Source organism: Aspergillus clavatus, genomic scaffold (genome assembly GCF_000002715.2).
Source record: "Aspergillus clavatus NRRL 1 1099423829791 genomic scaffold, whole genome shotgun sequence".
NCBI lineage: Eukaryota > Fungi > Ascomycota > Eurotiomycetes > Eurotiales > Aspergillaceae > Aspergillus > Aspergillus clavatus.
Window position 1 is genome coordinate 1722171 of NW_001517108.1, and position 20825 is coordinate 1742995.

General features: G+C 49.5%; 7 protein-coding genes across 7 annotated transcripts, besides 1 other annotated feature; 3 read left to right on the forward strand and 4 right to left on the reverse strand.

Annotated features, from left to right (window-relative positions):
* Positions 1-860: 860 nt before the first annotated feature.
* ACLA_073490 (putative C6 finger domain protein) lies at positions 861-2186 on the reverse strand (the record flags this gene model as incomplete). Its single annotated transcript, XM_001275739.1, has 1 exon — positions 861-2186. One exon carries the CDS (start codon positions 2184-2186, stop codon positions 861-863), a length of 1326 nt encoding a protein of 441 aa, XP_001275740.1.
* Positions 2187-3407: 1221 nt separating this feature from the next.
* Positions 3408-3438: a microsatellite.
* Positions 3439-4852: 1414 nt separating this feature from the next.
* Positions 4853-7017, reverse strand: ACLA_073500 (F-box/WD repeat-containing protein; the record flags this gene model as incomplete). Its single annotated transcript, XM_001275740.1, has 2 exons — positions 4853-6550; positions 6613-7017. 2 exons carry the CDS (start codon positions 7015-7017, stop codon positions 4853-4855), a joined length of 2103 nt encoding a protein of 700 aa, XP_001275741.1.
* A 2469-nt stretch (positions 7018-9486) lies between these two features.
* Positions 9487-11160, forward strand: ACLA_073510 (autophagy-related protein 17; the record flags this gene model as incomplete). The annotated part of the gene is made up of 1 exon (XM_001275741.1): positions 9487-11160. The coding sequence occupies one exon, from the start codon at positions 9487-9489 to the stop codon at positions 11158-11160; it is 1674 nt and encodes a 557-aa protein (XP_001275742.1).
* A 616-nt stretch (positions 11161-11776) lies between these two features.
* On the reverse strand, positions 11777-13477 carry ACLA_073520 (serine/threonine-protein kinase RIO1; the record flags this gene model as incomplete). Its single annotated transcript, XM_001275742.1, has 1 exon — positions 11777-13477. The coding sequence occupies one exon, from the start codon at positions 13475-13477 to the stop codon at positions 11777-11779; it is 1701 nt and encodes a 566-aa protein (XP_001275743.1).
* A 368-nt stretch (positions 13478-13845) lies between these two features.
* On the forward strand, positions 13846-17683 carry ACLA_073530 (chromosome segregation protein SMC; the record flags this gene model as incomplete). The annotated part of the gene is made up of 5 exons (XM_001275743.1): positions 13846-13883; positions 13954-14113; positions 14166-15376; positions 15433-17330; positions 17391-17683. The coding sequence occupies 5 exons, from the start codon at positions 13846-13848 to the stop codon at positions 17681-17683; spliced, it is 3600 nt and encodes a 1199-aa protein (XP_001275744.1).
* A 383-nt stretch (positions 17684-18066) lies between these two features.
* On the reverse strand, positions 18067-18897 carry ACLA_073540 (GIG1 family protein; the record flags this gene model as incomplete). Its single annotated transcript, XM_001275744.1, has 2 exons — positions 18067-18681; positions 18748-18897. The coding sequence occupies 2 exons, from the start codon at positions 18895-18897 to the stop codon at positions 18067-18069; spliced, it is 765 nt and encodes a 254-aa protein (XP_001275745.1).
* A 585-nt stretch (positions 18898-19482) lies between these two features.
* ACLA_073550 (cytochrome b5 reductase family protein) lies at positions 19483-20659 on the forward strand (the record flags this gene model as incomplete). The annotated part of the gene is made up of 4 exons (XM_001275745.1): positions 19483-19487; positions 19585-19733; positions 19819-20444; positions 20510-20659. 4 exons carry the CDS (start codon positions 19483-19485, stop codon positions 20657-20659), a joined length of 930 nt encoding a protein of 309 aa, XP_001275746.1.
* Between the last annotated feature and the right edge of the window lie 166 nt (positions 20660-20825).

Genomic DNA, 20825 nt, shown 5'->3' on the forward strand with positions numbered 1-20825 from the left:
ATGGATGATGGAGAACCTGGTTATAAAAATAAACCAGCACAAAAAAATAAAAAGAACAAAAAAAAACAAGAAAAGGAACAGCGCCAAGTGAGGGGAGAAAAAGAATTGAATCGAAAGGAAAATCCGATGTCCGTCCAGGCGGAAATCTCGTTTAGTCAGTCCGTCCCGGGCGCAGAAAAAAATGTAGTCGATCGCTGTGGTTCCAGTGGGGACCGGATAGGGTTGATCGAGTCCAGCCAAAGTCTGGGGATGTCTAGCGTCGAGTCGATGAGGGATACAATAATCTAATGCAACAAATCGGATGGAATGTCTCGAATGCTTTCCTTAGTTTGTGATGGAGATGATTGATCTTGAGGATGAAAATGTTCTGCCGTTGGCTTGGATGAAAAGAGGATGAAAGGGAAGGAAGAAAGAAAGTGGCAGGGAGAAGAGAAGAGAGAGAGAGATTCTCATCACCATCGCTGCGAGGGAATGGCATCCATCATCGCCTTTGACATTGTGTTATCCAGATAACGATGCGGTCAGGAAATAGAATCACCTATGATTGAGCCTTGTGATGTCGGTGATTCCTCCTCCATTACTGGCAGATGTATATATGGATTTGAGCTGCGGCGACTGTCTTTTGAGAGCGCCATATTATTGTTACTACTGTTGGAGAAAAACTGAAGAACCAGCTGGAGAACAAAAAGTGAGAATTCTGTCTTTCGTAAAACACCTGCGAGATGGAAGAAGATAGATCGATACTAGTAGTCTTCTTGGAAGCTATTGACAAGCAGTCGCCAAGGTCCCTTTTCCAATCCCAATCTCCTCTCCTCCTATCCCATCTTCTTCACCCTCTCTCTTCTGGCTCAAAATTAGCATCAAGTGCCGGTATAACAACGATACAGATCATTCCCTGGCAGGATGTAATTAACATCGGCGCGACTTCCAAATTCCGCATTCCCCTGCTCATTCTTCGCAACCACCTTGGTCAGATCTCCACGAAAGGCACGCATTAGCAGCTCACACCGATCGCAGAGCAGCAAACCGCAGCCTTTCACATCAGGAGACGAAGGGGCAACGGGTTCCTGGTACTTATTGACGGTTTGAAGAGTTCCACAACCAAAGAATGCCGGGTTGGGACACAGGGAGCACCAAGGGTTCGTTCTCTTTGGCGTCTGGCCTGGCACTGGAACCATGCTGTTATACGCAGCTTTGAAATCAAATGTTTCGACCTTGTATCCTCTCAGAGGAACAATGCGGTGTCCTGGACAATTCACAACGTGGATTCTCTCCAGTGCACAGATGACGCACATCCGACTAGGCTCATGGCCTTCGCTGACATGACCACCACCGACTTCCACATATCTTCCATCCCCAAAGTCGATCACTTCCACGGTCCTTTTTCCGAGCCCCATGATACCATACGCGAAATTGCTGCACCAGTGGCATGGGCTGGAGCCATCTGAAGGAGGTTCATACGTGAAGTTCACTGGATGGGCCAAGGAGGTCTGAATGGTATGAATGCTGCTAGTACTTGGTTGGCCCAAATTGTTGCTCAATGATCCCAGGTCAATCTCTGAGCCCAGCGGAACGAATAGAGGATCGAGTAACTCGCCATTGGAAGGCAGAGGAGGAATTGTGTCCCAGATAGTCCCTGGAGTAGTCGCAGTTGGCACATGTGTCTCTAACTCCGCTTCCTCGGTTGTGATTTTCGCTTTCTGTGGCGGTTTATCCTTTGCAGGGCCAGCAATGCATTTCATTCCCATTGCCCGGCACTGCTCACAAGGTAAAGAATGGTCCGTCTCCCCATGGTTGTAAGAGCAACTCTTCTTGGAGCGCCTGCATCTCTCGCAAGCTCTTTTCCATTCAGGTGGAATAATCAGCTCACATTCAATCTCATCCTCTTTGCAAGTCTGGCACGGGTATACAAGCGACTTGTCGACAAGCGAACAATCTTGTTGAAGGTTGCGACAAGACCAGCAACCTCGAGCTACCGGTTCCTCCAGATCCACGCAACAGCCTTTGTCCACTTGCGGAGCTTCGCGCTTCCGAAGCAAGTATCCCGAAGCCTCTCCTGAATCTGCTACAGAATCTGGGATATCCCAGTATTTGGTCCATTGGTCATTGTCCTGGGGACGTGTTTCCTCCTCGGATATGGGTAGAGAAGCGAGAAAGGCCTTTCCAGCATCAGATGTGAAATTCATGATGACAATGAGCCTTGCTGGACTTCGCGCTCGTTTTGCAGGCCGATGAGTTGTCTCTGCTCTGACAGGACGCTTCCTCTTCAACCTTGCTCTTTCTTGCTCTGGGCTATAGTCGTCGTCGGCTTCGTCGTCAAACCAGCTCGGTGGTAATGTATGAAGATTGCTCAAATGCCGCTTTCGCAGGGAGTATCTGCCCCTATCATTTCCCTTTGTTAAAGACTTGATTAGCTTGACAGTCGGACTGCGAAATAGCCTGATGGCTTGCCCGAGTCTTCGAAGAGTATGTGCCATGGAAGGAAGGGGGCTTTTGGGAGAACCAAAGAAGGCTCCTGGGATGCGCACGGGGTATGTTCAGTAAGGGAAGACTGTGCTTGACAGAAGCCTCAGAGGTTCAATCGATGGCCATTAAGGGTCAAGAACTGAGTGCTAAGAGTGGATACTGTAGTATCGAGTGTGAGGATTGAATAACGTACCAGAGGTCTCGGTTGTCAAACTAATTCAGGGAAGCAATGCCGCTCGTCATGTACACTACCCTCACTGAAGGTTAGAGAACTTCGGTAGTGAGCGTGGCTTCAGAGTCTTGTAAGAGAAGTTGTTACCACTGAGACAACAGGACTATGTGAGGGTAGAGTGCCTGTCAGTTGCGAGGCTATACTCAAAGCTTTGAGAGAGATAGGTAGGTTAGGTGGTACGGCCGTAACCATCAGACAAGTGAATATACCAGCGTCCAGTGTACAAATCTAGCACATATCATGAGTAGTTCCATTAAATACTCAGTTCTCGCAAGCGATGATGGCGTCCATCATGAAGTAGTAAGGTGTCAGAGTCTCCTTAAGATCTATGTTCAAGGAAACTTGCTATGAACTGCAACTGGACAGGAAGACTACTAAGCTCCCAGGCACACTGTGGAAACATACCATGCTACCACTGAGAAGTTTTGATAGTCTCCAATCCTTCACAATCCACGGAATTAACGGTTTGGCATAGAAACACATGCCAATGCAGGTAATCAATTCACACCATCCCACCAGCAAAGCAACTGACTGTATTCTTCCACCACATATCAAATCACTAGGACAAAAAAAAAAAACAAACCAGAGAAGCGACGACACAACATACATACGAACCACAAGCTTCAGGCCGGCATAATACTACTCATCGAAGTCAAGAGCCAACATCGTCTAAACATTCTCTCCAGATTCTGCCTTGATGAGCATTGACGTTGTTGTTTTTGTTGCTGTTGCTGTTGCTGCCGCGTTTTCTGATGCCATTGCATATACCGTTCCATATAATAATCACTCACTTACTCCAGACGCTGCAGATGCTGTTTCTGCTCGTCTGGCTATGCGTCTGATTCAGTGTCCGTGTCAGTAATTCTGTGACTGTCACTCCCGGAGTGTGTGTATTCAGGGTGTCGGTCCGGCTCAGGGCGCACGTATCGGGGTGATATTTCTTTGCCAATATCTTGATCCGATGACATCCTGCTTGGTCTAGGATGGCTTTTTTCACCTGACGCAAGACAGTAATGACCTAGGCGTTATATAGGAGGATGGATGATGGCGAGTGGAAGAGAAACAGTAATATGGCAGAACTTGGTTGCGGCAGAAGGGCGACCATCTGCACCAGGTGTAGTTGTCTTATGGACCTGGAGATCTTCGAATAGAAATCCACCTATGTAATCAAGATCATTTAAATTCGATCACGTAAATAATCCACAGTGAGCCATCTGAGATACTGGTGAGCAAGAAATAACTAAACCTGTCCACCAGATCCCCAAGAAGGAGGCGATGAACGAAGTAATACCTATGAACCAACCTCCAAAAACCAAAGACGCCCATTAATATACCAAACCAGCCAGCCCCGTCGGTAAACAGAACCCTGACCCTGAAAGCATCGCCAAGGCAAACGTGCCAATCATAGCATTCCTGCATATATGCATGCAACGAGAACGTTTGCATCCACGTCTATCTGGATTTGCTGAGGATGAGATCCCTGCAGACAACGTTCCAAGACAACGTTTCGGCCGATTCAGCGATAGGATCATATTCTTTCAGAGGTGCAAGAAGGCCATGGCATGAAGAAAGGATCGACTTGGAGTTTGGCTGCTGGCTTCAACGTCATACGTTTCCTGGGGGCTCTCTTCGCATGCTGGCCGGAGATTGCTAGAATGGTCTCAGATTGGAGAGAGTGACGCACTTGGCTTTTGTTGTGGAAAGGATGAGAGATGATAATGTGATAAGTATTCCTTCGAGGAAAGAAGGTTGATACTGATGAGTTGGACAAACTGATCTGGAGGAACAGAATGAGGATACTTGAGAAGCATATTCTGTGTTTGATGAGAGACAAGCAGCCTAAGGAGAGGGTTTTGTATGGAAACCACGACTGACGACAGAGAAGGTTATAGACAATCGGCTTTCCTGCCTTGTGAGATTTGTACTAACACTACCTAATCATAAGGTTGGTATATATTTATCCCTTTTGTTGACACCAAACACCATTGATATGCCCGTGACCACAAAAGACCGAAGCCGAAATTTTCGACAACAGGCGTTAAAACAGGTTAGAAAAGAGGGAAAGGAAAAAGGAAAAGACGCCAAACCATGGGTATTCACCATAAAACAAGACGCAAACACATAATCAATCCAAAAATCCAACGAAAGAGCAATCTAGCTCTGGAAACCATACATGCGCACCTCACAATCCTCGCTGCCAGTTGCAAAACGACTGTCTCCGAGACCAATGCAAGTAACTGGTCCTGAATGTCCAGTGAAAGTGCGCTCACATTTCCCGGTCCTGGGGTCCCAGATCTTGACCATACGGTCCTCGGCTCCTGATACGATACGGAGTGTGTCCGCCGCTAAAGCCCATACGCCTTCCAGATGACCAAAGAATGTACGTAGACACCGTCCCGTCGAGGTCTCCCACAGCCGGATGGTCGAGTCCAAAGCCGACGTGACGATGTATCGTGGCGGTGCTGGCCGCCCGTTGTCGAAGGCAGGGCCAAATGGAGAAGATTGTGTTTCCGAGGTACCTGCATCGAGACCTGGAATGCCTCTTGGCGAAGCAGCCGGGCTGTCGCCGGAAGTGACGCTGACATTATCGTTCTCACATTCAGCATCATGGTCCTCGAACTCGAATTCCCGAGGTAATGGAATGACCTGCTGGACTTGACCAACATGTCCGTGGAATGTTCTGATGCAGGTCTTGGTATCCAGGTCCCAAAGACGAATCGTGCAGTCATCAGATGCCGAAAATACGGTGCGCGAATTTGTGTCTACTCGAACCGCATTGACCCAATCGGTATGTCCGCGCAGAAGACACGTCGACTTATCCTCAAAATTCCAGATCTTCACAGTCTTATCCACTGATGCAGACGCCAAAATGGTCGCATCAAAATGTAATCCAATCACGCCTCCACGATGGCCGGTATAAGTCGAGATACATTCGCCCGTGCGCCAGTTCCACACCTTGAGACTGCGGTCCATACTGCCGCTGATCAACTTGGTGTCATCAAATTGAAGACAGCGAATGCCGGATTCATGCCCTCTGAGTGTGCGGAGCTCCTCGCCAGTTTCCGTGTCCCAGATCTTGATGGTCGCATCATAAGATCCGGTAGCCAGGATATTGTCCTCAAATTGCAGACACATGATGCCATTGGTATGGCCTTTGAAAACTTTGACAGAGCATCGTCCATACTTCCAGTTTGTGCCTACCTTGAATCGATCCTTGTACACCTCCTTCCACGGTCGGTAGCGGGTGATAAAATAATCACCATCCTTCTCCTTCTCCAGCCTGGGAACAATTGAAGTGCAATGGCGTTTGACCAGTGCCGTGTCTTCATCGTCTGATTCCGGTTTTCTTTTGGCATTCGAGCTTGCGCTCTCAGGCGCAGGAGAACCCGTTTCGTCTTCTGTGGACTGTTCGCTTATATCCCATGTGGCAGCACGAAGTTCAATTTGGCGTTTGGACTCTCGCAACCGTTTGCGATCCAGGAGAGGTAAACCCCAGCCGCACTTTTTGCACTTGCGATGGATGTGTTGTTCACACATCCGGTGCCAAACGACATCATCATCAGCCAAAGCCCTCCAACGCCTGGAAACCTGGGCGGCTTTGCAGAGCGAGGTTGTATCCAGATAACACAGAATTTTGAACGAGATTTCCGGTGGAAGAGCCGTCAGAAAGTCGATACGAATCAAATCGCGAACCGAGGCGGAGATGAAGGACAACTGTGGAAAACAACACTGCGCCATGATTCCCTGGAGTAGAAGTTTCCGGTGCTTTGCTGGAGCAGCAGAAAAAATCGACCACGCATGAGCGATGCCTTGTTGATCCCTCTGAGGAAGCGTCTCAAGTTCCTTTGCAATCTGTTAGCATGGCATTTGGCATGTGTATACACAAGATAGAAGAAAATTAAGAAAAATCATACCCGCTGGAGTTTATCCATCGTTGGCTCGTCTGCTTGTCGCCTGCACTTGAGATCCGGTCGGTGTCGATAACAGTATCTGGAGTTGGCACCACTCGATTCTACTGGCTCCCCTGCATGCGAGCCAAGAGGGGCGTATTGTTCCGGAATATGTTTGGCGAGGAAGGGGGCAATGTTCTTTCCCGCCAACTTCTCAGGCATTGCTCTCGTGATGCTGAACTTGTGGGACTCGTGCTTAAAATCGCGATCTGTTCCAGCGTCGTCGACGACCTCGGAAGGACCAAAGATCGAATTAAAAGACGAATCTCGCGGAATGTTCATCGTATTTTCCTTCAGACCAGTCTGATCCTGCAAGAGCGAATGTGCAGAGCCGTTCTCTTTTCGCAAAGACAGACGCTGGGTATCCATCGCGGACACTCAGCTTTTCATCGAATTCGAGCCAAGTCAACTGCGAGGTACTGCAGACAATATCGATAGAGTTTCAAGGCGTCAACAATAGGTATCTCGGCGAATGTCGAAGATTGGGATCACCGTCGCCGGGGAGTAGTAGGTAAGGCGGTGGTGGCGATTAGTTTTGGGGACCTTTGGGTACGGAAGAGGCAGATAAGAGAGGATGGGATTGCGATTGCGATTGAGAAAAACACCAAGCAACACTGACGGGCTGCAAGCTTTATAACTCTGCACGATGGCGAAATATTGCACCTGTAAAGACGCTAAAGGTTTCTCCCTTTTTTTCTTCTGCTGGAAAAAGGGATCTTAGTGACAGGTGTGAATCACGCAAGAATAGATTGACTCTTCTGTTGCGGCATCCCATGTTGCGGGTCGGCGCCACGTGACCCGATGGCGCCATTGCATACTCTACTCGCATCAGATTCCCTCAGATGGCGCGAATTTGCCGGGCCATTGCAGCAACCTCAACCATCGTCCAGGGAATCAGCGAATCATGTGGTATCATTGCTCGCCATTTCTCAGACCGATTGCGGATCTACGAATTAGTTCGAACTGTGGATTTCGCCATAATTTGCTTCGAGGCGGTCTGGCCGTCTGGGGTATCAGTTAGGGACTATGGAGTATGGAGTACTCCGAACCATCCGTCATCCAGAACAAAATCAACTGCTATGGAGAGTCTGAAGTGCGCTGTGCTATCTCAAGGACCGATGAGATAGATGTTATCGTCAGACTTTGAGTGGTCCTCTTGCGAGTGTAATGAGCTCAGAAATCTGCCTGCAGTTTTGGCTACATACGCAAGGCCACGTTGGTAGCGACACGTCCATTCGCGCAAATCAATTTGCTTCTTCGACTGCCCCTAGGTATGAAATCTCGGTGATGAGACATTTATGGTGGCGGCCCATTTCCATTGATGCCGCTTCGTCCTATCCTCAGCCGTTCATTGATATGAACAATCAACGCCATCTGTTGGTCTATATACTTTTAGATAAGAAAGGTAGTTCTGGGTTAGGTTTCCAATCCTGCTGTCTCCGTCTGGCCAACATCGGGATTCCTATTGATGTGCACTCAATAGTCGGATATGTCTGGCAGTCAAGCACAGATCAAGAGTAAACACTAGAGGATTTGGATAAAACGTGTAAGAATCTAGACTACTCTAATAGCCTGAAAAGACATCTATTGGCTTGTAATCCTCTATGAACAGCATGCATGCCTCTTCCGAGCCGTCTTGTAGCTGGAAGAAGACTGATACTGAAACACCATGATTTTCACTCGTCACTAGAGTCTGACCAACTCTCTGTAAGTTCTATTGAACTGCATAGAGCCACATTCTCAAGCCCCCACTTCAATTGAGAATGTGCCTACGGAGTACTCTTAAGTTTGTTGCGCAAGAGCTTCTTTTCACCTCTGTTGTTATCCCTTCGCTGTGGTTGATTTCAACATTTTGGTGGAAGGCCAATTACAAAATATATTGCAAGAGCCATTATTGCCGTGTAGGTAGTAGAGTAAGATTGCTACTTGTTTTGCTCAGTCCACAAAATTACAAACATTCGCGGCTACATTGAAAGTTGGCATTATTGATACCAGCATGAATGACACCGTGTACTTTTGTTTTTAAGGAAGGAATACTGACCATGAAGCATTTTTTGAGGCCCTTGTAGTTGTAGATTGTACTTTGTAGATACGCTACACTCCGCAAACAAGGGGATTAGTCAGGTTTAGCGGACATGTGACTGACGTCACATGATGCCCACTTCGGAACCTCTCATCTATCGAGTTCACCAATAAACATGATGAGCAGATCTATCCGGTACTATTGCCAATCCCTTATTTTTAGGCACAGGGTTGGATTCATCGTCCACTATGGCTCACTAACTTGATACATCCTATGTCAGATTCGAAGGAAAGGGGTTCCTGCTCACACCGCTTTTTTCCCTGCCTCGCAGAGCCGCGAGAGGTTGGCAGCACCTTTCGTTATCCTGGTCTTTCCGTCGATATTATTTCCGAGTATGATATGTATGTGGTGAGCGCACATACTTTCTATGTGATCGATCCCTGGACGGAGTAGGTGACCATCCTTTGAGAGGACCAGCATCCCATATCCTTGTTCCGAATCTGTAAGATTCGTTTATCCACGAGAGGTGCAGCTTCACTCTCGTTACTGACAGCCTACCGAGGTCATCTGTATGATTCGAACCAAGTCTCATTCAACGAGTAGCCCACGTTGATCGAGAATCACTTCGGTCTATTGGAAACCATTGGACACGGGACGAAAGATTCATAGCGTTATCTCTGGAATCCTCATATGAGGTGATCTTGAACTAAAATCACACATTCGCAGGGGACTCTTCCGTGTGACTGTCAGACATCGTTCAAGCCGCAATACGGACTTGCGCCGGAGGAGATTTGCTCTTCCCACAGTCTCACATCATGTCATCCTCGGAGTCTTCGTCAGCATCCGGTGGGGGACCGCCTGATGCAGAGCCGTCTCAGACTGAGCAACAGACGATGCCTCAGTTGGATACTCTTATCTCGCATCTCGTTGCGGCCAAGCGATCTTTATCATCCATCAACCATGTGTGGCGGGCCAATGAAATCGTCACAACAGCTCGCGCTGCGTTGGAAGAGAGTGTTGTTGTGTCTGCGAGGACAGGCTTCCTTCGCCGCGGGCTCAACAATCAATTGCGACTTCTTTACAGTGTCCGTACCGAGGTGGAAGAGATCTCCCTTCGTGGCCGCTCAGAATTTGCGGCCGTCTTGAAGGATCTTGATGCTGCTGATGCGCGATTGAGACGAACACTCGAACTTCTTCGTGAGACCATTGTTCACGGCGGATTCCGGCCCGAAGGCGAACAGCCGAGAAGTCTTCATGATTTTGTTGATGAGCGCGGCGTAGAAGAGCTTCATGCAGCTTTGAAGAACTCGATAGACCGAACAAACGGAGCACAGGCTCAATTAGACTCGTCCAACCATGCCTTTGACGATGAGCTTTTGTCGATCAAGGAGGCTTTAGGCAACTATAGAGCTGTCGCGAAATTGGCCTCCTCCCGTTCCTCATCGTCTCCATCGTCATCATCTGCGTCCAACTCTAGCCTGCCTTCGATGTCCTCCATGCCATCCATGCTGCATTCCTTAGAAATGCATGCACAGGAGATGGCTAATCTCCTGGAGTCTCTTGTGCGACATTTTGATCTCTGCGTAACTGCCGTTAAACATACTGAAGGTGGAGGTGCTGCAGCGAAATCGATCACAGGTGATATGCATGTCGGAGTGAATGCTAGCGGCCGCATAGGACCAAACATTGAGGAGGGCATTAACGCCAATCTAAATGCCCCGTTGGATCCACTAAGTGACTCTGAGTATCGAGAGATGGTTCATGTCCTAATCAAGGATGCGACTGAAGCGGAAGATGTTGTCATGGAGATTCATGATCGAATCGGTGAGATGGAATCGAGTTTGGAGAACGTGCTGGCCCAACGGGACGCTCTTCGGTCCATATACAATGCTACGATCGACGTTTTCCAGCATTTATCATCTCTCGCATCAACACGCTTGCCAGGTTATATCGCCCAGGCGCATGACTTCACGCGGGTATGGCACGAGGAAAATGACCGTATTGCTGGCGGCTTAGATGATCTCGCGCATCTTAACTCATTTTATGATGGCTTCCTTGACGCCTACGACGGTTTGATCATTGAGGTTGCCCGGCGCAGGCATGTGCGACAACGAGTCGAGAAGGTGCTTCGTGATGCGAAGCATAAGCTGGATCAGCTATATGAAGAAGACGTCAACGCCCGTGAAGCGTTTCGGGTTGAGAAAGGCGACTATCTCCCATCTGACATATGGCCTGAAGTTGGCCGAGAGCCGATGCGAATTGAATTCCGCCGTATTTTGGGCGGTAAAGTCAAGGGTGCCGTTTCTGAGCAAGCCAATGACGAAGAGCCTACAGCAGGTGAAAGGGAGCAGCGAGGAGGAGGTCAAGAAAATCACCTTTCAGCAGTGGGGGACAACACCGAAGTCGACGAGGTTATCCCTGAGTTGCCCAGAGATCTTGTTGAACAAGTATTTGCGCGAATTCAGACTAGGGTTAAAAGCACAACCTGATAAGCCCTCTTTTTTTCATTTTTATATGGGCCACATGCTGCCTTCGTCTTTCGGGATCTTCATCAGGCCTTCCTTTGACTACCATGCGAGTCTGTCTATCAATTCTGAATGTCTGGCGAGGACTGATTTAGTTATGGGTCTTATCGCTGAGTAAGAAGTGACCTATATGATGAACTCAAGAAGAGGTTTTCCTCGACCGATGAGGCTCATATGCCCTTGCTAGTTTCGATAGCCCATTCAAGACGCATACTCCCTGTCTATCTGAACAGTGGATGTAGGCGCGGTATGGGCATCTAGTATCGGCAATGGGCTTAAATGAGGATCAAAGAGAGCTCTGATGGGTCAACCGAACACTTCTTTTATCCACGTTCCTGTATGACAGATTCACACATGCGCAGAGAAAAATGAATTGTATTGACTAAAACCGGTATTCGCCTTCCACTCCTTTCTATGTTGACTTATATATTCCATAAATTCCGTATATATGCATGCATCCAACCGTTACTTCATGAGAGTAGCCCGTCATAGATCCCATAAACAATAACTTTTCCGAGAAACCATGAGAATCGCGATAAACTGTCCTCCAAATGCAGGATGAAGGGGCCTAGAGCTTAGCTCATTTCTTCTTTCTTGAAGAGGAGGAAACGAGGCGTTTCTTAAGGTGCTTTGGCATCTTGTTTGCACGTTGCTGGCGCTTTTCCTCCTTCACCTTCAGCTTGTGATCGCGCTTTGAGTCCTTATCCTCGAAGCGTTTGCCACGAGGTTGCTTCTTCGCAAACGGATCATCATCGTCGCCCTCCCCCGACTCAGACGCAGAGTCTGCGACTGAGACACCGCCGCTGGCATCAGATTCTTGGTCATCGTTTTCGTCGACGCGAGTTCCCGCTTCTGACTTTCCACCGGCAAGGAGGTCACGGTAAACAAGGTCTGACCCTTCTCCAGCGCGAACTTTCTCCGCGTCGCGCTCAAAATCGTAAACTTGCTCTAGCGTCTGGGGGATAAACTGTTGACGGAAAACGGCGGTATCTTGCTCTGTATCGGCCTCATCGGACTTCTGGGTATAGAGTGCTTCGATCACGTTGTGAATCTCTTCGCTTGCTTCGACGGTGGCAGGGCCGCCAGCAGAGATGATGAACTCAAACACAACCCGTTCGGAAAGCAACTCCACGCCCTGGCGGCGGAAGAAGTCGCTCACGTTCTTGATATCCATGCGCAGGAATTCCAAACTGCGTGGATGGTCGTGCTCCACACTCTGACTGACATCGATAATGTAGAGCTTCTTCTTGTGGTAGAGGATGTTGTACTCGCTCAGATCGGCGTGCACCAAGTGGCATGTTTGGTACATCACACGCATGTATGCCAGAAGCTCGATATACAGCTCACGCCACCTGGTCTCGGGCTCTGGGATGTCGAATTCGACATCCTTGAGACGAGGAGCCGGGAGACCCTTAGAGTTACCGACAAAGCCCATTACGAGGACGTGCAAGCGAAGATTAATAGGCTCCGGGCAAGGGATGCCAGCCGCGTAGATTCTCCGCAGATTCCGCATTTCCTTCTCGGCCCACAACTTCACCATTGCCCTGTTGTTGCTCTTGTTGTACCCCTGTCTGAATCTGAACTCTCCAGTAACGTACTTGTCTCTGTCTTTGAACACGAGAATGCTGGTCTTGTAAACTTTGATCGCTCGGTGTTGTTGAGTCTCCTCCTCTCCGTCGGGATACCAAATGGCGTGGTAAACATTGGCCTCTTTACCTGTTGACAAGCAACCGTGGATCTCTGATACGATGTTGCGGTTGATCATCTGCAAAAGGATCATTCGTGTACGGGGATCAAGCACTTGCTCGGATGTTGCTCTGTCAGCCCTGTCACCGCCACGCTCTCCGCGAACAGCTAATCCAGACTGCATATTATCGAGTTTGATTTTGGTGGCATGCCGAGTGAGAGACTTGACCTGGTCGTCGACGGAGGCGTAGGTGTTGACGGTAGGCTTCTGTGTGTTCGTCTTTGGGTATGTCCACTTGGGCACATTCGGGTCGGCGGCCAACTCGTTCACTTTCCGCTGACGATTGTAGGCCTTGGTGAGATCCGCAGTGTTCGACGACGTGAAGTCTTCTTCATCTAATTCCTCCTCAAAGATATCATCGTAATACTCATCCTCCTGGTCGTCCTGCAATTCAGGCGATTCGGGGTCTTGCCCCGCCATAGCGGGGACTGTGCCTTCAGCGTTCGCATATCCTCTGTTAGGCACATATGTATGGGTTGGCAATAGACCATCTGCAAGGCCAGTCGCTTGTGCATTCAGGTCTTGGGAAGCCATATCTGCTTGACTTCTTCAAGTATCAAGGCAGAGAGATGTTCGGGCGTGTGTACAAATAGACTCCGGCGGTGATACTTTTTTTTGGTGGAAATAAATTGAGTTGTGGACCATGTGTTGGGTTCACCGCCTGGCAGAAACCCCGCGGGCATAAACGCGTCGGTCCGGCAGTACTTTGGGCCACGCGTGTTTCAGTGGTCTCCCTCACCGTCGCAAGTTGGAGGCATAGATTAACAGGTCATTCCCTGTCCTCCATCATCAGTATCATCTAACGGCTATTGCCAAAGGCTAGGCGCTCGGCTTTTATCTGCTAATTGCGTGATGTTCTCGTGGCATTAGATTGCCCTGCAACCCGCAAAGCGCGCCTCAAGATGTATGTCAAACAGATTATCATTCAGGGCTTCAAAAGGTATGTCGCATCAGAGCTACAGAGTGCGAAAGGGGCAAAAGCGCTGTAACTAATTGCTTTGTACCTCCAGCTACAAGGATCAGACGGTCATTGAGCCCTTCTCTCCGAAACACAACGTCATCGTTGGTCGCAATGGCTCCGGCAAGAGTAACTTCTTCGCGGCGATCCGTTTCGTCCTCAGTGATGCATATACTCACCTGGGCCGAGAGGAGCGGCAAGCGCTGCTTCATGTACGTAGCGAACGGATATATTGAGCTCGGTTCTTTGGCTTACATCAACTAGGAAGGTTCAGGTTCCGCGGTAATGTCCGCCTACGTGGAGATCATCTTCGACAACTCCGACGACAGATTCCCAACCGGCAAGCCAGAAGTAGTCCTTCGTCGAACGATCGGACTCAAGAAAGACGAATATACTCTAGACCGCAAAAATGCAACCAAGTCCGACGTCATGAACCTGCTCGAGTCAGCCGGCTTCTCTCGATCGAATCCCTACTACATTGTGCCTCAAGGTCGAGTCACCGCATTGACCAACATGAAGGATACCGAGCGCTTGACGCTCTTGAAAGAAGTTGCTGGTACTCAGGTTTACGAAGCGCGCCGTGCTGAATCGCTGAAGATTATGCACGAAACCAACAACAAGAAGGCGAAAATCGATGAACTATTGGATTTTATTAATGAGCGACTCGCCGAACTCGAGGAGGAAAAGGATGAACTACGCAATTTCCAGGAGAAGGACAAAGAACGCCGTTGTTTGGAATATACGATTCACTCGCGCGAACAACAAGAGATTTCCAGCATCCTTGACAATTTGGAAGAGCAAAGACAAACGGGCGTCGAAGATACAGATCTCAATCGAGACCGCTTCATCGAGGGAGAGAAGGAGATGGCTCAAATTGACGCAGAGATTGCAGAATGCAAGCAGCAAATTGAATTCCTAAAGGTCGACAAGTCACAGCTCGAAGACGAGCGGCGGGAGACTTCGAAGACTCTTGCACAGGTGGAATTGCGCGCCAAATCTCTCTCCGATAACCAGGTCGCCACTCAAGCACTCAAAGCACGCCACGATCAAGAGCTCGAGGCTGTCCAGTCCGCGATTAAAGAGCGCGAGACTGAACTGCAAGATCTAATTCCTCGCTTCAATGCAGCCAAAGAACGTGAGGACGACATCAAATCTCAGCTCAGCGAAGCAGAGACAACGCGTCAGCGTCTATATGCCAAGCAGGGCCGCAACTCACGCTTCAGAAATAAGTCGGAGCGTGACAAGTGGTTGCAGACGGAGATCAAGGAGAATTACACTTCTATCTCTACAGTACAGGCGGTGATGGCGCAGACGCAGGAGGATATCAAGGAGCTTGAAAATGACATTGCGCTCTTGGAACCTGAAACAGAACGCTTGCGCCAGCAAATCGATGGTAGGGGAGACACTGTTCATTCAGTTGAGCAGCAAGTCCAGGCTGCAAAGGATGAAAGGGACCGCTTAATGGACCAAAGAAAGTAGGTTTCCTCCCCCCGTCTTTACAATGCGAGCCTGTTCACTAACATTTTGCAAGGGAACTCTGGCGTGAGGAAGCGAAGCTTGATTCAATTCTATCGAACGCATCAAACGAAGTGGACCGGGCGGAACGCACTCTTTCTCAAATGATGGATCACAACACGAGTCGCGGAATCGCAGCCGTCCGAAGAATCAAGCGTCAGCACAATCTTGAAGGAGTGTATGGCACGCTCGCCGAGCTGTTCGAGGTAAACGATCGGTACCGGACTGCTGTTGAGGTCACAGCAGGTCAAAGCTTGTTTCACTATGTCGTGGACACTGACGAAACCGCCACCAAGGTTTTGGAAATTCTTCAACAAGACAAGGCTGGGAGAGTGACATTCATGCCTTTGAACAGACTGAGGTCCAGAGCAGCCAACCTCCCCCGTGCCAGTGATACAATCCCCATGATCGACAAGCTTCAATATGATCCTGCTTATGAAAAGGCATTCCAACATGTGTTTGGCAAGACCATCATTTGCCCCAATCTGCAAGTGGCATCGCAATACGCCCGAAGCCATGGTGTGAATGCAATCACACCCGAGGGAGACCGGTCCGACAAGAGAGGTGCGCTCACCGGTGGTTTCCATGATTCCCGGCAATCACGACTTGATGGGGTGAGGAACTTGACAAAATGGAGAGATGAATACGAAAGCAAGAAGAACCGGGGAACAGAAATTCGCAGAGAGCTTGAGAAGTTGGATCAAATTATTACAAAGGCTGTGGGCGAACTCCAGAAGCTAGAGCAACAACGACACCAGGTGCAGAACAGCAGTGGGCCGCTTCGGCAAGAGTTGAGGAGCAAGCGTGATCTGCTTCAAAAGAAGAACGACAATCTTGATGCTAAGCGGAAGGCTCTTCGTAATATCGAGACTAACTTGGCCGCATTGAACGATCAAGTGAATGCCTTTGAGGCGGAATTGAAATCGCCATTCCAGAAGGCGCTCACGAATGAAGAGGAGGCACAGTTGGAGTCTCTTAGCGCTGTTGCCCAAGATCTTCGACAGCAATATCACGAACTGTCTGCTCAGCGAAGCGAGTTGGAAGCTCGCAAGTCTATTCTCGAAGTTGAGCTTCGGGAGAACCTAAACCCGCATCTTGACCAACTGTTCAGCCGAGATGTTGATATGGTGGATGATGACGGCCAGGGCAATCTCAAGGAGACTGAGCGGGAAATGAAGCGACTGCGTAAGACGCTCGAGAATCTGAGCCAGAGGCTTCAACAGGTGGACGAGTCCATCGAGAAAGCGAACTCTCAGGTCACCGAACTCGAGCAGCAGAAAGCGGAAATTCGCCGCGAACTGGAAGAGCTGGCGCGATCCATTGAGAAGCATCAACGCCGCATGGAGAAGAACATGCAGAAGAAAGCTGCGTTGACCAAGCGGGCAGCTGAATGCGCGGCCAATATTCGTGACCTGGGAGTGCTCCCCGACGAGGCGTTTACGAAGTATAAGCACACCGACTCGAACACAGTTGTGAAAAAGTTACACAAGGCCAATGAGGCGCTCAAGAAATACTCGCATGTCAACAAGAAAGCGTTTGAGCAATATAACAGCTTCACCAGACAGCGTGAAACTCTTACCTCTCGCAGAGAGGAGCTCGAGGCGTCTCAGAAATCGATTGAGGATCTTATCTCGGTGCTTGACCAGCGCAAGGACGAGGCCATTGAACGTACCTTCAAGCAAGTCTCGCGCGAATTTGCAAACATCTTCGAAAAGCTCGTCCCCGCTGGCCGTGGGCGCTTGATCATCCAGCGCAAGACCGATCGCCCTCTCCGACGGGATGAGGACATGGATTCTGATGATGAGCGGGCGCAACAAAGCGTTGAAAACTACGTCGGTGTAGGCATTAGCGTGAGCTTCAACAGTAAGCATGATGAACAGCAGCGCATCCAGCAACTCAGTGGTGGCCAAAAAAGTAAGATAGCTTCTCATTTTGCCCGGGGATTCCTGCTTCATTTTACTGATATTGGTCTAGGTCTTTGCGCCCTTGCGTTGGTCTTTGCTATCCAGGCCTGTGATCCGGCACCTTTTTACCTGTTCGACGAGATCGATGCCAATCTGGACGCCCAGTACCGAACCGCTGTCGCTCAAATGCTGCAGTCCATCTCCGAATCGACCAATGGACAGTTCATCTGCACCACTTTCCGCCCCGAGATGTTGCACGTCGCCGAGAAATGCTATGGAGTTAGCTTCCGGCAGAAGGCTAGCACGATCGACGTTGTATCTCGCGAGGAGGCGCTCAAATTCGTTGAGGAGCAGAAGACGTAATGAGCTGGCATTATGGAGATGGATTGATGGGTGAAATGATCAAGTTTCTAGTACTCACTTGCTGGGATGGACGGGAGAGCAGGCGTATTTGTTGATGGACCATTTCTGCTACTGAGATTATATCCCTTGCTTCGTTTCGCGGTGTCGGGTGCTTTCTTCTACTGTCTCATATTCTCTTTTTCTTTTTTCTTCTACATGTACTCTAAGGATGATTTGCGTAGGGCTTTGGAGGCAAATCTTCGAATGCGAAGACTTTTCGAGTCCGCCAGCACCCAGACATGCAGGGTACGGACCGGAAAGCGAAATCTATCCACTCTGATCTGCAGACCTAAGCGGGGGGAATACCCGTCTTTATGAGTGACTGCAGGGTCCAGGCACACAGCCTAGTTGGGGACCCCATCGGCAGGCCACTCCTGTGTCCACTCGTACAGGATGCTCTCTGGCACATCCCTGATAAGGACATGGATATGCTCGAGACTGCGGACACTCTGCAAAGCCGTCCAATTCTTAAACCACAGAACATGGTCCTCCGGCCTCGAATACCTGCCCTCCTCCTTCGCCAGACGCTCCACAAACGTCTCCCGCACAAACCCCTCGATCAGCGCGCGAGATTCATCAGTGAGATCGCCACCGTGTTCCTGGACGGGCACAGGAGTGCGTAGCCACACACAGAGGTGCGCAATACCCGGCGCCACACCGTAGGGCCAGTCGTTGCGGAGGATCTTGTAGTCCGAGGGATCGGCAAAGGGGATCGGGTTGTTGAAGGGGAAGACCGGCTCGCTGTCTGCGACCCCAGCGCCCGTACTGGCACTGGCACTGGTACCAGTGGGTTCCGGCAGATGCCAGCCCAGACGACGTTTGCAGATGAAGTTTGTGATGGAGCCGTATTGGGCTTTGGTGTCGCGGGACCAGGAGAGGTATCGGGCTAGATCGGAGGGTTTCCGCTTCAGAGCGCCGAGATCATTTCGTGCTGTTTGTGCGGAGGGATGGCCATCAATCTATGGAATCGTGGTGATTGGAGATGCTATATAGAGAGATGGAGGGGGGAAGGGAGAAGGGGTTACGATGCGGTTCTTTGGTTTCTGGACCTCCATACCGATGATGTCTTTCAGATTCTCCCAGTCATGGAGGATGAATTGATCGTCAGTCATGGCTAAGATCTCGAGATCGGTCTCTGTGAGGTTGAAGGCGGGGGGCTCGGGAGTTGAGGCCATCTTGATATTCAAAATAGATATTTTGATTTTTTTTTTATATAAAAAAAAAGGATGGATAGAATCTGGGTTCTGATATCGATGTCTTTTTTGATGAGATCAGGGCGGAATCTCGAGGACTCCGACGGCTTACCCCAAAGAAGGGAAATCAACACCCCAACTGGTGTCGGATTCCGCGCAGGGTTCAACAGCGGAACTGCATGAGGATATGAGGTGTAGATATGGGTAATTAATTGCCTGGATAGGCTCTAGATTAGATATTTATGAGATCTTCGTACACTATTCCAAATAATATAAGCTCATCATATCTATCTCCATTGTAGATACATAGATAGATAAATAGAGTGGCTCGCAACTACCACAGGACAGCGCCGAACATCGTCCAATACATTGAAATTACAAACATTTCCAACTCTGCCAAGCCATTTCCGCTGGGGACCTCTTTCTTTTCCTTTGCCTCAACTCGATTTGACTCATCCCCAACCTTAGTTCTTCCATCCTCCCCGACACTCCTCCTCCTCCTCTTTATATTCTCTTGTCTCGCGTTCGGTTCTGTTTCAGTTTCTTTTAATCAGAGGATCATTCAAGATGAGGTATGTCTTCCATTGTCTCTCATTCAATATCCAATTCCTTCCTTTCTCTTAGGGTCTGTTTTTTTGGCTAATATTTATTTGTCTTCACATGTCGCAGTGCATTGTCGTCTGAAAATGTTAATGGGGTCTACATTCCCTCGGCCTTGCTCGTCTTCGGCACCTTTCTCGTGAAGAAGGAATTTGTTCCCTACGCAGTGGCCCTGACTGCTGTTCTGGCAGGTTTCAAGCTGTTTACTGGCGACAGCAGTGCGTGAACCCTTCTCTCATCGCATGTAACTTCCCCAAGGCTTGAGTGAATATACTGACCAAAACAATAATTTGCTCTCAACAGAAGCCAGAAAGGTCCTTAATCCCACCGAATTTCAGGAATTTGTCCTCAAGGAGAAGACCGATATCTCGCACAATGTCTCCATCTACCGCTTTGCTCTTCCCCGTCCCACCGATATCTTGGGTCTGCCGATCGGCCAGCACATTTCTCTCGCCGCCACCATTGAGGGCCAGCCCAAGGAGGTTGTGCGCTCCTACACCCCTATCTCCTCGGACAATGAGGCCGGTTACTTCGATCTGCTGGTCAAGGCCTATCCCCAGGGTAACATCTCCAAGCACTTGACCACCCTGAAGGTCGGCGACGTGATGAAGGTGCGCGGTCCCAAGGGTGCCATGGTTTACACTCCCAACATGTGCCGGCACATCGGTATGATTGCTGGCGGTACCGGTATCACCCCCATGCTGCAGGTTATCAAGGCTATCATTCGTAACCGTCCCCGCAACGGCGGCACCGATATCACCAAGGTCGACCTGATCTTCGCCAACGTCAACCCCGAGGACATTCTGCTCAAGGAGGAACTGGACAAGCTGGCTGCAGAGGATGAGGACTTCAACATCTACTACGTTCTGAACAACCCTCCCCAGGGCTGGACTGGCGGTGTTGGTTTCGTTACCCCTGAAATGATCAAGGTTCGTCCTTCTTGTTTACAATCGTCTTCTCTTGGCCCTGTTGCTGATGGTTGATTGTGCTGTAGGAACGCCTCCCTGCTCCCGCTAGCGACGTCAAGGTTCTGCTCTGCGGTCCTCCCCCCATGATCAGCGCCATGAAGAAGGCCACCGAGTCTCTCGGATTCACCAAGGCCCGCCCGGTCAGCAAGCTCGAGGACCAGGTCTTCTGCTTCTAAGTTACGAATAAACGCATATTCCGGTTTCTCTTGTCGACGTTTGAGAATTTTGCTTTGCCCTGCCTTTCTCAAGCACATGGATAGACCATTAAAGGATCTGAATTTTCTCCATTACATGTTGGTGGGCTCTGTCATAGAACAGTTCAGATGGCATAAAGCCATGTTC